The sequence below is a fragment of the Pleurodeles waltl genome, chromosome 12, assembly GCF_031143425.1.
Source record: "Pleurodeles waltl isolate 20211129_DDA chromosome 12, aPleWal1.hap1.20221129, whole genome shotgun sequence".
NCBI classification, from domain to species: domain Eukaryota; kingdom Metazoa; phylum Chordata; class Amphibia; order Caudata; family Salamandridae; genus Pleurodeles; species Pleurodeles waltl.
The window spans coordinates 586,495,334-586,510,931 of NC_090451.1; the positions used below are offsets into that span (position 1 = coordinate 586,495,334).

At 48.4% G+C, this 15,598-nt stretch overlaps 1 protein-coding gene across 2 annotated transcripts in view; it reads left to right on the plus strand.

The window, feature by feature from the left end:
* Window positions 1-15,598, plus strand: part of HASPIN (histone H3 associated protein kinase) — an 854,350-nt gene that overhangs the window by 664,089 nt on the left and 174,663 nt on the right. For both annotated transcript variants that reach the window (XM_069217741.1, XM_069217740.1), the window contains exons 12-13: window positions 15,051-15,130; window positions 15,273-15,361. In XM_069217741.1, coding sequence (XP_069073842.1) covers window positions 15,051-15,130; window positions 15,273-15,361 — 169 coding nt within the window. The remainder of the gene's footprint in view (window positions 1-15,050; window positions 15,131-15,272; window positions 15,362-15,598) is intronic.

A 15,598-nucleotide genomic window follows, 5' to 3' on the forward strand; every position in this document is an offset into this window, starting at 1 on the left:
GTGACATCTTTTGGCAAGTAAAATTCCAGAGGATCTAAGCACAGACTCTAAAGTCTTTCCCTCGCCTGATTAATGCAAACATCAACCCAGAGGTCACTTGGTAAACAATTATGAGGATAAATTGGGTCACTGATTGATTCAGAAATGGGACTTTTTGTATACTAAATTTAAAATATATCTAGAACAGTTGATACGTACAGTGTATGGTTAGGAACTAGGCCACCATAAAGCATTACAGATGGCATAGATATAATAATAATAGAAAACCAGAACATGAGTACAGAAATGATGAAGAGCAAGCTGTACCTAACCAGCACTTGTCCCTCTTCAATATGGAAACACAAATGTACACTTGAGAGTGTTATTGACAGGCACTGGGACAACAAATGCCCTACTGACCCACACAAATTAGAATATGAGATTCACAGAATGAAGCAATTGCAATACAATAAGCAGGAACAAAATTAGACTCTGAGGCAAAGTAGTACACAAGTAATGCAGAACTGCACAAGGCAGCTACAGTGAACAAAGCATAGCATTGTGAAAGCAGTGACTGACGTGAGTATTGAGGTTACCAGTGAGAAGTTCACAATGCAGGCTGATATGCAGCCAAAAAGAGCACAGAGGAGGTCCTCTGAATTTAGACGGTTGGAAGAATGGCTATTCTGGGAAGAATAAAATTCCTTTCTGATGGACATTTCTTACAGCAGATTTCCCACCTTGTGAACAACCTCCAGGCTTCAGACTCGATCCAGAAACTTTAGTGGGGCTTTCCTGGATATGGTTAATTTGGGGTCATGCAGCTCCCTGCCAAAGTTGTTTCACTCTGACAATGACGGAGCCGCATTTAAGCACCACCCATGTGCCCAATAATGTCATACAGTACTGTGGGGCCAAACTCTGTGGCCAAACAAAGAAGAGCAGTCAAAGTCAAAAGGAAGGTCCTACTCTTGAACCATTCCTGCAGCGGATTGTAGGTGCGGTTGAAATCTTCAGGTAAGTCAAAGAAAAAGAAAAAAAACTGTACGGGAAACATCCCCTTCCTATCATTCTCAGCTAGGGCTTGAGGGCATCAGCCTCGCGACCAGTCCCGCTTGTGATCTCCATTGGAGATGATTCGAAGTATGGTCCCAATTCACTCTTTCTAGTTCCGTTGGCGATGTTACACCAGATAGAAGCCTTCAGGGAGGCTAGGCTGCTTTTTGGGGCACCTTACTGACTCCCTATGGGCATTCCTTTAGTCCCCAGGAAATCACAGGGGACTTTATTCGGTTTCTCCTATTGAGTACATACTCTGCATGCCCTTTGAACTCATATCAGGTTCAGCAGCAACTCAGGTGCCTGCTCCAGTGTTTTGGTTCTGCTTGCATCAGTGTAGATACCGGATAAGGAAGTACAGCCTGTATTGTCCACCACAAATTCACCTCATAAGGAAAGGAATACAGACATTGGCAAGCAAATTATCTCCTATATTAACCGTGCTCTAAGATCAATAAATTCCAGCCTTCTCTTTGTACATTACCCCCGTGCTCTTTTGGGCACGGTGGCTCAAATATTATTGGCTATTTTGGATGACTTTTGGGCACCCCTTACCCATCCTATTCATGACATCTGCAATTCAGCTAACCTTTTGATAAGATCAGTACTGGATTTGATTGATTGCTTGCGACGTGTAATGGGTACCAGCGTCAAGCCTGTATGAGGTCTACGGCCTTCTTTGGGGATGTCCAGGCTTCTTTAATGAATATGTCCTTTGACTTCTGTCCTACAAGGCAATTGCTAGTATAATTTGCCCTCTCCGTCTACCCAGCATCACCTTCCACCGCCTCCTGGTCAGCTGACAGAGGACGATCTGTCACCTTCAGGCAGGAAGTAAAGGCCTTATGGCCAAAGGAACCATCAAGAGGTTTTTTGAACATACATTTTTCTTTTTGAGGTTTGCATATTCAAACAATCAAGAGTGGTTGTGTTAGTTAGGAGGTATCTTAGCATGCCACATAATGTTTGTAGTGATATGCATTGTGATGTAGTGTACAGTAGAGGGTTACAGCCAAGCAGACGCCTAGACCTTCCCTTAGGTCTCTTTTCCATTTAGGTATCAGCGTGAGCCTGGCTCCCTCCTCAGCTGTAGCTTCCGCAGATGAACACGTCTGCGGGTGTCTAGCAGATCACAAAAGGCAGTTGCACCCAGCAAATGTACGTCATCTACCAGCAATGAGGAGAACTGTGGCTCGATCTTTTCGCAATCGTCACCAATGCACAATATTAGCATTTCTGCCTGCTGGAGGTTCAAAACCTGCTCTTACTTTGGGAAGCATTCCATATAGGCTAGAGACTGAGACTCTTGTATAGCTTCCCGTTACTGCCTTTGGTGCCCCACATCCTGAAAAGATCAGGATCAAGACCGAAGTAGTCAGTGGCAATGGATTGGGCCAGGAGAGTGGTACCCCTAGGCATGAGCATCTGCCCTCTGAACAAGCTGCCGCTTCAGGAGGATTTTCTGATGCAGCAGCAGGGCAGGATGTGGCATCTGGGCCTGCACACTTTGCAACTCCATACTTGGAGATTGAGTAGCAGCAGTTGACCTGCTCTCTGTGGTCGTTGATGTCATCTTGGTTGACAGGCGTCCCTCCTCTAAATCATTATCTGCCCTCTGTTGGGACACATTTGTGGATTGGTGCAACACCAGACAAATTTGCCCATTACAGGCAAAGTTATATGAATGTTTGTTGTGTGTTCTTTGTTGGGCCCAGCAATGACTTTCTCTAGGCATGGTTAATGGCTATTTATCAGCACTGCATACTTTCTTGCCATTGCCGGATGATACTTAGTTATTCAGACCACCCTTTCTTATGAGATTCTTTTGAAAGGTTTGTAATATTTGTTTCCCCTATAAAGGTTTGTGATGCCCCAGTGGGACCTGAACATAATCCTCACAGTCTTGATATGCACCCCTTTTCTGAACTTACACAGTTGTCCCTTAAAGCTTATGACCTTACAGATAGTTTTTCTTATTGCCATAACATCGGCTAGACGTGCAATCATATTTCTCCTTTCTTGGTAAGTTGAAATTGAGGACCTGAGTTTAATTTCTACTGAAAGTGGTTCCTTTTCATGTCTGCCAGGCTGTAACCGTTCCCGTATCCTTTGCTCCACCTCATCCCTCTAAGGAGGAAGAGAGACTCTGTCACTTGGATGCTAAAAGAACATTGTTTCCACATCGTTCATTTCAAGGAACATAAAGTGGATGATCAGCTCTTTGTATGGCTTCTCGTGGCAAAGAAGGGCAAAGCAGATTAAAGTGGACCATCTCCCGATGGATTGTTCTCCATATAATAATCTGCTAATCGTTTTAAAAAAAGCATTCCCTAGATGACTTGCAGGCTCAATCAACAGTGGCCAAAACTACTGCCACTGTATTAGCACGCAGAGTGCCTGTTGTAGGAAAGTACTCTCCTTTTGACCCGGTAACCCCACCTTTTGCCTGCTGACAGTGTTTTGGCTCTGTTCACTGGGACCCTGCTAACCAGGACCCCAGCGACTGCTCTATCCCTCTAAATTTGGTTGTTTAGGACTTTGCACACCCCACAATTGGCATAATGGTGCTCCCATATAAGTCCCTAGTATATGGTACCTAGGTACCCTGGGCATTGGGGCACAGGGGTTCCCTATGGGCTACAGCCTGTATTGTGCCACCCATAGGAGCCCATGCAAAATGTGTCTGCAGGCCTGCCATTACAGCCTGTGTGAAAAGGTGCATGCAGGTCACTGCACCAGGTCACTGTAAGTCACCCCTATGGCAGGCCCTCCTAGCCCAGAGAGTAGGGTGCAGGTACCTGTGTGTGTGAGCACCCCTGGATGAGCAGACGTACCCCTACGAACTCCAGCTCCATTTTCCTGGACTTTGTAAGTGTGCAGAAACCATTTTACCCGTGTACTGGGCACAGGTCCTGTGTCCAGCTACATAATGGTAACTCCGAACCTGGGCATCTTTGGTATCAAACATGTCGGAAGCAAACCCCAATATTATTGCCAGTATTGGTTGTATGATTCCATACACTCTGGGGGTTCCCAAGAGGACCCCCAGCATTGCTCCTACCAGTCTTCTTGGGTTTTCCGGGCAGCCTGTGGTCCTGCCACCCCAAAGACCGGTTTCTGCCCTCCTGCTGCTTGACCAGCTCAAGCAGAGGAAGGCAGAACAAAGGATTTCCTTTGAGAGATGTAGGCAACACCCTCTTCCTTTGGAAATAGGAGTTATATGGCTTGTGAGGGGTTGCCTCCCCAAGCCACCGGTGTATGCTTTGAAGTGCACATTTGGTGCCCTCCTTGCATAAACAGGTTTGCGCCAGTCCAGGGACCCCCCGGTCTCTGCTCTGGCGAGGAACTGGACAATGGAAAAGGGGAGTGACCACTCCCATGTACATCACTGTGAGAAAGTAGCCTCTTTCTAGCCTTGTTAACCCCACTTTTGGCCTGTTTGTGAGTATATGTCAGGGTGTTTTCACTGTCTCACTGGGATCCTGCTAGCCAGGGCCCAGTGCTCATAGTGAAAACCCTATGTTGTCAGCATGTTTATGTGTCACTGGGACCCTGCTAGCCAGGACCCCAGTGCTCATAGGTTTGTGGCCTATATGTGTTCCCTGTGTGATGCCTAACTGTCTCACTGAGGCTCTGCTAACCAGAACCTCAGTGGTTATGCTCTCTCTGCTTTCCAAATCTGTCACTAACAGGCTAGTGACTAAATTTACCAATTCACTTTGGCATACTGGTGCACCCATATAATTCCCTAGTGTATGGTACTGAGGTACCCAGGGTATTGGGGTTCCAGGAGATCCCTATGGGCTGCAGCATTTATTTTGCCACCCATAGGGAGCTCTGACAATTCTTACACAGGCCTGCCAGTGCAGCCTGCGTGAAATAACGTCCACGTTATTTCACAGCCATTTACCACTGCACTTAAGTAACTTATAAGTCACCTATATGTCTAACCTTCACCTGGTGAAGGTTGGGTGCAAATTTACTTAGTGTGTGGGCACCCTGGCACTAGCCAAGGTGCCCCCACATCGTTCAGGGCAAATTCCCCGGACTTTGTGAGTGCGGGACACCATTACACGCGTGCACTGTACATTGGTCACTACCTGTGTATAGCGTCACAATGGTAACTCTGAACATGGCCATGTACATGTCTAAGAGCATGGAATTGTCACCCCAATACCATTCTGGTATTGTGGGGACAATTCCATGATCCCCTGGGTCTCTAGCACAGAACCCGGGTACTGCCAAACTGCCTTTCCGGGGTCTCCACTGCAGCTGCTGCTGCCAACACCTCAGACAGGTTTCTGCCCTCCTGGGGTCCAGGCAGCCCAGGCCCCCAGGAAGGCAGAACAAAGGACTTCCTCTGAGAGAGGGTGTAACACCCTCTCCCTTTGGAAATAGGTGTGAGGGCTGGGGAGGAGTAGCCTCCCCCAGCCTCTGGAAATGCTTTGATGGGCACAGATGGTGCCCATCTCTGCATAAGCCAGTCTACACCGGTTCAGGGATCCCCTAGCCCTGCTCTGGCGCGAAACTGGACAAAGGAAAGGGGAGTGACCACTCCCCTGACCTGCACCTCCCAGGGGAGGTGCCCAGAGCTCCTCCAGTATGTCCGAGACCTCTGCCATCTTGGAAACAGAGGTGTTGGGGGCACACTGGACTGCTCTGAGTGGCCAGTGCCAGCAGGTGACGTCAGAGGCTCCTTCTGATAGGCTCTTACCTCTCTTGGTAGCAAATACTCCTTCCTAGGTAGCCAAGCCTCCTTTTCTGGCTATTTAGGGCCTCTGCTTTGGGGAATTCACCAGATAACGAATGCAAGAGCTCATCAGAGTTCCTCTGCATCTCCCTCTTCACCTTGTGCCAAAGGATTGACCGCTGACTGCTCAGGACGCCTGCAAAACCGCAACAAAGTAGCAAGACGACTACTAGCAACCTTGTATCGCCTCATCCTGACGGCTTTCTCGACTGTTTCCATGTGGTGCATGCTCTGGGGGTAGCCTGCCGCCTCCCTGCACCAGGAGCTCCGAAGAAATCTTCGTGGGTTGACAGAATCTTCCCCCTGCTAACGCAGGCACCAAAAGACTGCATCACTGGTCCTCTGGGTCCCCTTTCATCCCGACGAGCGTGGTCCCTCGAACTCAGCAACTCTGTCCAAGTGACTCCCACAGTTCAGTGACTTCTCAGTCCAAGTTTGGTGGATGTAAGTCCTTACCTCCCCAAGCTAGACTGCATTGCTAGGTACCGCGTGATTTGCAGCTGCTCCGGCTCCTGTGCACTCTTCCTGGATGTCCTTTGTGCACAGCCAAGCCTGGATCCCCGACACTCCTTCCTGCAGTGCACAACCTTCTGAGTTGTCCTCCGGCGTCGTGGGACTCCCTTTTGTGACTTCACGTGGACTCTGCTTCACTCTTCTTCCAAGTGCCTGTTCAGGTACTTCTGTGGGTGCTGCCTAATTCTGTGAGGGCTCCCTGAGTTGCTGGGCGCTCCCTCTGTCTCCTCCTCCAAGTGGCGACATCCTTGTCCCTCCTGGGCCACAGCAGCACCTAAAAACCTCTACCGAGACCCTTGCAGCTAGCAAGACTTGTGTGCGGTCTTTCTGCATGGGAACACCTCTGCAAGCTTCATCGCGACGTGGGACATCCGTCTTCCAAAGGAGAAGTCCCTAGCTCTCTTATTTCTTGCAGAACTCCAAACTACTTCCAATCGGTGGGTGCTTCCTTGCACCCTCAGCTGGCATTTCCTGGGCTCCTGGCCACTCTCGACACTATTGTGTATCTTTGACCTGGTCCCCTTGTCTTACAGGTACTCAGGTCTGGAAATCCACTGTTGTTGCATTGCTGGCGTTTGTTCTTCCTGCAGAATCCCCCTATCACGTCTTCTGTGCTCTCTGGGGGTAGTAGGTGCACTTTACACCTACCTTTAAGGGTCTTGGGGTGGGCTATTTTTCTAACCCTCACTGTTTTCTTACAGTCCCCGCGACCCTCTACAAGCTCACATAGGTTTGGGGTCCATTTGTGGTTCGCATTCTACTTTTGGAGTATATGGTTTGTGTTGCCCCTATACCTATGTGCTCCTATTGCAATCTACTGTAATTCTACACTGCTTGCATTACTTTTCTTGCCATTGCTTACCTAAGTTTGGTTTGTGTACATATATCTTGTGTATATAGCTTATCCTCATACTGAGGGTACTCACGGATATACTTTTGGCATATTGTCATAAAAATAAAGTACCTTTATTTTTAGTAATTCTGTGTATTGTGTTTTCTTATGATATTGTGCATATGATACCAGTGGTATAGTAGGAGCTTTACATGTCTCCTAGTTCAGCCTAAGTTGCTTTGCCATAGCTACCTTCTATCAGCCTAAGCTGCTAGAAACACCTCTTTTACACTAATAAGGGATAACTGGACCTGGCACAAGGTGTAAGTACCTCTGGTACCCACTACAAGCCAGGCCAGCCTCCTACAATCACCATCCTGAGGAGTGGTGCCCAGAGCTCCTCCTGAGGGCCACTTGATTCTGCCATCTTGAAATCCAAGGTGAGCCGAGGTCCCTGGGAGCATCTGAATGGCCAGGTCAGGCAGGTGGCGTCACAGCTCCCTCCTGATAGGTGGTGACCCTGGAAAGTGACCAATTCCTGTTCCTTGGGCTATTTAGGGTCTCCCTCCCGGGTGGGTCTTCAGATTCGACATGCAAGATTCCAGCAGGACCCCTCTGCATCATTTACTTAATCTTTTGGCCACCAGGGTTGCAACTGGATCCTTCAGGAGCTGACAATCTGCAACTCCAGTGATTCTGCAGTTCTGCAACATTTTTTCTCCGGCTCCTTCCAGCAACTGCAACATTTGCCTGGCTGTGCATCCTCTGAGGGCAACATGTTTTCGGCCTGCACTAGAATTAAGAGGAACCTCCGCTGGAGTGAAGGAGTCACTCCCCTGCATCTGCAGGCACCAACTGCGACAAAGACCGGCTGTGTGGATCCTTTCTCCTGCGGAACTGCGTGGATTCTGCATCACAAGTGGTGGTCTGGAGTGGTCCCCTTGGTCGTCTCTACCAGCTGTTCAACTTGGGAGACGGTGAGCCTTTGCCTCGCCTTGCAGGACAGTACCACTGTGCACCGCAACTCTTGAAGCTACCAAGGCTTGTTTGTTCCTCCTCCAAGGGATCTTGAGGCTCCTTGGAGCCCTGGCGTCCAGCACTCTTCCCTGTAAAGCACAGTCTCCTTTGTGCTGCTTCAGTGACGTGGTACTCCTCTGCAGGTGTGCTTAGTGGGCCTCACTGCGACTCCTGTGCCTGCTCCCGTGAGTCGCCTGTGGGGGTCTGCCTACTCTTCCTGTGACTCTCCCAGCTGCTGAGTGTAGAAAAGTACCCTCTTTTTGGCATGTTACCCCCAATTTCTGCCTGATGTCAGTGTGTTTTTGACTGTGTCACTGGGATCCTGCTAGTCAGGGCCCCAGTGCTTCTGGTTTATGGCCTGCTTGTCAGTGTGTTTCCATGTTTTCTAAATTGTCACTGGAGGCATGCTAATCAGATCCCCCGTGCTCATTCTCTCTCTGTTTCCAAATTTGTCCTTGCATACTGGTAACTCAGTATTTCACTCCAAATTGGCATACTGGTCCCCCCCTTATAAGTCCCTAGTATGTGGTGCCTAGGTACCCAGGTCATTGGGGTTCCATTGGATCCCTATGGCCTGCAGCATTTCTTTTGCCACCCATAGGGAGCCCATACACAGGCTTCCACAGGGCTGCCATTTGCAGCCTCTGTGAAATTGCACCAGGTCACTTAAAAGTTAACTATATATCAGATCTTTCAACCCTGAAGGCTGGGTGCAAAATACCTGTGTGTGAGGGCTCCCTGCACTAGTAGAGGTGCCCCACGTCGTCCAGGCCCATTTTCTTGGACTTTATGAGTGCGGGGATACCACTTTACGTGTGCACAGGACATAGGTCAATACCTGTGTCCAGCTTCCCAAAGGTAACCCTGAATATGGCCATGGAAGGTGTCTAACAACTGGGAATTGTACCCCAATACTGATTCCAGTATTTTTTGCACAATTCCATGCACTCTGGGGGCTCCACTACGGATCCCCAGTACTGCCATATCAGCCTTCTGAGGTTTTCCAGGCATCCCGAGCTGCTGTCATCTCACAGACGTGTTTCTGCCCTCCTGATGCTTGAGCAGCTCAAGCCCAGGAAGGCAGAACAAAGGATTTCCTTTGGGACAGGGGTGTTACACTGTCTCCCTTTAGAAATAGGTGTTGCAGGCATGGGAGGGGTATCCTCCCAGAGCCTCGGGAAATGCTTTGAAGGGCACAGATGGCGCCCTCCTTGCATAATCCAGTCCACATCGATTCAGGGATCCCAGCCCCTGCTCTGGCGCAAAACTGGACTAAGGAAAAGGGAGCGACCACTCCCCTGTCCACCACCACCCCAGGGGTGGTGCCCAGAACTCCTCCAGTGTGTCCCTAGTGTGAGCCATTTTGGATTCCAAGGTGTGGGGACACTTTGGAGACATCTGAGTGGCCAGTGCCACCAGGTGGCGTCAGAGACCCCTCCTGATAGGTGCTTACCTGGTTAGGTGACAATCCCCTCTCAGGGCTATTTAGGGTCTCTCCTCTGTGTTTCTTCAGATTCAGATTCCAAGACTCCAGCAGTAATACTCTGCATCCTTTACTTCATCTTCTACTGACGTAACAACAGCTGACCACTCCAGGAACTCTACAAAACTGGAACAAAGAAGCAAAGATGACCTCTGCAACATTGTAACTTCAGCTCCTGCCAGCAACTGCAACAGTTTCCAGGTTGTGCATCCTCCGAGGACTGCCTTTCTTTAAGTTGCACCAGAAAAACTGAAGGAATCTCCTGTGGAGTAACTGAGTCTCTTCCCTGCTTCAGCAGGCACCTCTCTGCAGCAACGACCGGTGGCTTGGGTCCCCTCTCCAGACGACAGGTGTGGATCCAGCAACACAGGTGGTGGACTAAAGTGACTCCGACAGACCCAATGTCCAGCTGTCAAACTTTGTTACAGGTATGAGCTTGCCTCCCCACGCAAGACACTACCCCGTGCACCGCATGACTTGCAGTTGTCAAGGCTCTTGTGTGACCTTCCAAGAAGTTCTTCATCCACAGTTCAGCTTAGGCCCCCAGCACTCCATCCTGCGACGCACAGCTACCTGTGTTGTTCTCCGGCGGCGTGGGAATCCTCTGTGTCATGCTGTGTGGGCCTCCATTTGCACCTTCTTTGTACCCGGGCTGTCGGACTCCTGTGTGCCCTGCCTGGTCTTCTGAGCCCCCCCCCCCCCCCCCCCCCTCCTGGCAACAGGCTACCAGGTCTATCCTGGTCCCAGACAGTGCCATTTTCCGCTAACTGTGAGCTTTGCGTGTGCAAAGGGTTGTTGACGGAATCCAGCGACTCAAACCAGACTGCATTCATCCATCCAGCTTGGGACATCTTCTGCCCCAACCAGGAACTTGCATCTATCTTCTTTGGTGCAGTACTGACTTTGTCGTCTCACCAGTGGTTCTCCTTTCAAACCTTCATCCGGGTTAGCAGGGGCTTCTGTTCTCCCTGGACTCTTCAGCGCTTCTGGGACTTGGTCCTCTTCTTCCACAGGTCTTCAGGTCCAGGAATCCATTGTTGGTGTCTTGCAGTCTCTTCTGGTTCTTGCATAATCTTCTATCACGACTTGTGTGTTTTAATAAACTTACTGTGATTTACTTCTGTTTTTCTGGGCTCTGGGTTGGGGCCTATTACTTACCTTTGGTATTTTCTTTCACTCCCTGCCCCCCTCTACACACTACACTTGCCTAGGTGGGAAACCGACTTTCGCATTCCACTATTTTAGGATATGGTTTGTGTTATCCCCTAGGCCCATTGCAACCTATTGGGATTTTCACTACTTGCACTGTTTTCTGACTATTTACTGACCTGTTTTTTGGTTACTAATGCATATATATTGTGTATTTTACTTACCTCCTAAGGGAATATAGTCTCCAAAGTATTTTTGGTAACACTGAGCATTGTCTTCGATGTGTGTAAGTACTGTGTGCTACAATGGTATTGCAACAGCTTTGCTTGTCTCCTAGTTCAGCCTAGGCTGCTCTGCCTCCAGCTACCTCTAGACAGCCTAGCTTCTAGACACTGACTACATTTCACTAATAAGGGATAACTGGACCTGGCATAAGGTGTAAGTACCTTTGGTACCCACTACAAACCAGGCCAGCCTCCTAAACTGAGGGTCACCTCGAAATCCCCTCCTTTGGGTTGAGTCCCGTGTACCTTGCTGGTCCTCTTCAGCCTTGCAAAACCTTCTTCTCAGACTGTTGCAGTTGCCAAGGCTTGTTGGTGGTGTTCCAGCACCACTGTCTGACTGCAACACGACTGCTGACATGGTACATCACTTGCATCACTTCTGGAGCTGGAGTGATTAGCATAGAAAGCAATAGCAAATAGTAAAAACAATAGCATATAGCGAAAGCCCTAGGGGGGGTCCTAACCATTTACTAAGTAAGTGGAATGTGAAAGTCAGCCCCCCTGACCCAAGGAAGTGATATCAGTAGAGAGGAGCTGGATGAACTAGGAACCCCAAAAGGTAAGTACCAGGGTGCCCCCCAGAGACCAGGAGAGATGAGGCGAGTACCTGTTTTTTCCCCAAAACCACAGGAGAACTTTGGACAAGCTCCTCCAGGTGGCCACTTGATTCTGACATCTTGAATCCAAGGTGGGCAGAGGCCCCTGCGAACATCTGAGTGGCCAGGTCAGGCAGTTGTCATCACAGCCCCCTCCTGATAGGTGGTCACCCTGCTAGGTGACAAATCAACCTTCCTGAGCTATTTAGGGTATCCCTCCTGGGTTGTTTTTCAGATTTGATGTGCAAGATTCCAGCAGGACTCCTCTGCATTGTTTACTTCATCTTCTGGCCACCAAGACTGCAACTGGACCCTCCAGGAACAAAAAATCTGCAACTGCAGCAACGACTCCGCTCTGCAACATTGTTTCTCCGGATCCTTCCAACAACTGCAACATTTCCCTGGCTGTGCATCCTCTGAGGGCAACGAGTCTTCAACCTGCATAAGAAGTAAGAAGAAATCTCCCTGGGAGTGAAGATGTCACTCCCTTGCAACCGCAGGCACCAACTGCAGCGATGACTGGCTGCATGAATCCTCTCTCTGTCGGAACTGCTTGGATCCTGCATCTCAGGTGGTGGCCTGGAGTAGTCCCGTTGGTCCTCTCTACCAGCTGTCCAACTTGGGAGACTGTAAGCTCTTGCCTCTCCTTGCAGGACAGTACCCCTTGCAGCTGCCAAGGCTTGTTTGTTCCTCCTCCAAAGGATCTTCAGGCTCCATGTAGCCCCGGCCTCCAGCGCTCTTCCCTGCAAAGCAGTCTCCTGCCTGCTGCTCCAGCGACATGGGACTCCTTTCAAGGTGTGCTGAGTGGGCCTCACTGCTACTCCTGTACCTGCAGCCTGTGGGGGTTACCTCTTCTTCCTGTGACTCTCCCAGCTGCTGAGGGTCACCTTGGCTCCCATACATGTGTCGAGTCCCCTGGGCCTTGCTGGTCCTCTTCAGCCTTTCAAAACCTTTCTCTATGTCATTTGCCAAGGCTTCTTGGTGGTTTTCAACACCACTGACTGACTGCAACATGACCGCCGATGTGGGACATCACTTCTGGAACCCCTCTTCTGCTCCTGTGCTCTACTGCTGACTTTCACCACCACCATTGACCTGGTCCTGCATCCACAGAAGGGTAGGCAGTGACTCCTGCCACAGCCGGACACTCCAACTCGAACTGGACTTGGTCCCCTTCTTTTGTAGGTCCTCTTCTGTCAGGATCCACCTTTTGGTTTCTTCCAGTCTTGTCTCGATCTCGCACAGTCCTTTTCCAAAGTTCTCCTGTGGGTTTGGGGAAAAATCAGGTACTCGCCTCTTCTCTCCTGGTCTGTGGGTGGCACCATGGTACTTAACCTTTTGGGCTTCCTTGTTCCTCCAGCTCCTCTCTACTGATTTCACTTCCTTGCGTGGGGGGGGGGGGCTGACTTTCACATTCCACTTACTTATTATATGGTTTGGACTCCACCCCCGTCCACACCCTCATCCCCCCCGGGCCTTCACTATTTGCTATTGTTTTTACTATTTGCTTTTGCTCTCTATGCTAATCACTGACTTCTAAGGTGTATATACCAGTGTGTTTACTCACCTCCTAGTGGAGTATTGCCTACACAGTATTTTAGTATTCTGTTACTATAATAAAGTACCTTTATTTTTGTAACACTGTGTGGTTCTTTCATGTGTGTAAGTGCTGTGTGACTGTAGTGGTTTGCATACGCTTTGCATGTCTCCTAGATAAGTCTTGGCTGCTCATACACAGCTACCTCCGCTACACCTCGCCAATAGGGGATACCAGACCTGGTATAAGGTGACAACACCATAGGTGCACACCACACACCAGGCCAGCTTCCTACACCTGTCCTGAATATCACTGAGATGACTACATGAGCATTGGTACACATGTTTTAGAAACTCTCCTGCCTTGAAATTCAGATAAGGTGAGAGGTGCATTTTGCCCACTCAGCCCCCCGGACATTTTCATCTGAGCCAGTTCAGACCCACCACCATGTTACTGCCATTGTATCTATTCGCAAGCTGTGAGGCATCTACAGTTAGAGGTGTCCATCAGAACAAGTTACTTAGTTTCCGTAATGATATTTCTGGTGGAAAAACTGTTTAAATGCAGTTTACATCTATAAATGTCCCCATCCAGTGGATTTTATACTGGTCATACCAATTTGTTGATGGGTTTTGATTTGAGGACACAGACAGCCTAGAAAGCAACTGACTTCAGTGCTCATGGATGGTGCTAATGCAGCTCCACATGTGACCTTCGGAGCGGAACAGCATTGGCACAGAACAGCACAACCGCTTCCTAGTGGGTGTAGGAGAACTGTTCTAAAAGTTTTTGTATCCAGTCTGATGCCTGGGGATTATTCACACAGTGAAGAATCTACTGTTAGAGTATCTACCAGAAAAACCGATACCAATGGTATGTGACTTGTTTTTTACTCACACCCTCACAGGTGGTGTTGATTGCAACAGAGATTAGGTGAGGGCATCTCTATGTTCCTAGGCTTTGCCAAGGTACCATACAAGTTAATGCTCGATCTGAGCAGAGAAGATGACAAAAAGGGACTGATATCCTGGACACAATGGCAAAGACCATTACCTCACCAGAGTCCCAAAACACCATTAGCCTCCGTTTCGGTGGTTCTGCTTTAAACTCCTGATATTTAGGACAAATGCTTTGTTCAGTGTGCTGTATGCATTGAGTCTATTAATTACATAACTGTGGCTATGCATAGTTTGAGTGTTTGTGTATTGTTTGCAGACTGCATCAGACATTGTGACAAAAGATGTGCACAGAGGGTTACGTACGCCCAGGAGATCAGCACAGGTCATGACCAAAGATCAGACCCTGAGCTCCATCTTTGCTAAATGTAGGCAAAGGAGATATACATGTTTTATGTCCACACACGTGTAGGGGCCCCCTGAAAATATAGTACTTATTCTTTTGAACTGTGAAGTACAGTTTCCTTCGCGTCGTGCAATGGAGGTACACATTCAACATAATTGAAATACAACAAGTGAACGCTTTATAGTGCACAGCTCTCATTTTTCAGCCTGAGCTCTGTGCCCCCCAGATAATCAGGTTTGCCTCCCCTCTCCTGTTGCAGTAGATTTCTGTCTACCCCAAAGTGGAAAACTCTTTGAAATAACCTATCCTTGAACATTTCCCGAGATTCTGGAATAGAGTTGAGCTCTTTACTATTTCTACAATTTCCTAAACATTCTTGCAAGATATCAAAACTTGTGAAAGCCACCTAAAATTGAGAGGTTTGCTAGGAATGTTCTCTTCTTAGGTTCCTTTACATTCCAATTGTGAAATATCATGATAGGTGTATATGTATAGATACATTATTTTACTCTCATGATGTGTATTTAGATTGTTTCTTTTCTTTGTTAGATTTGTTTGGAGATGATCAACTATTTATCATCCTGGAGTTTGAATTCGGAGGCAGCGATCTGGAAAACATGAAGAACGAGGTATGAAGAACACGATGTGTGCTGCTTTTGCTCTGCGGTACTGAAATGTTGACTGTTCATTCCCATTTGCTAAGAATATCGCTATTGTTTTCTTTGCATTCTAGGATTAGATTTGGTTAGTCATGCTTTTGTTTATCCACAGCTATCATCTGTCAACTCAGCCAAGAGCATCTTGCACCAGCTCACTGCAGCACTGGCAGTCGCAGAAGAAGCTCTGTGTTTTGAACATAGGTAAGATGTGAGACAAGCAGAATAATCTCTCCACACAGAAAAATAGTAGTGGAATGCTAACAATGATTACAAAAGGTTTAACATTCCTTTCGCCGTTGTCTCCCAACCTTTTACTGCACCGATAATACCTGTAAACACTTAGTTCAATCTCGTTGTGAACTGATTTCTCGGATACTTTATATGCCATCCTCTGCGCCTCTCATTAATGCATGCATTAGACCTCATACAATATCTCTC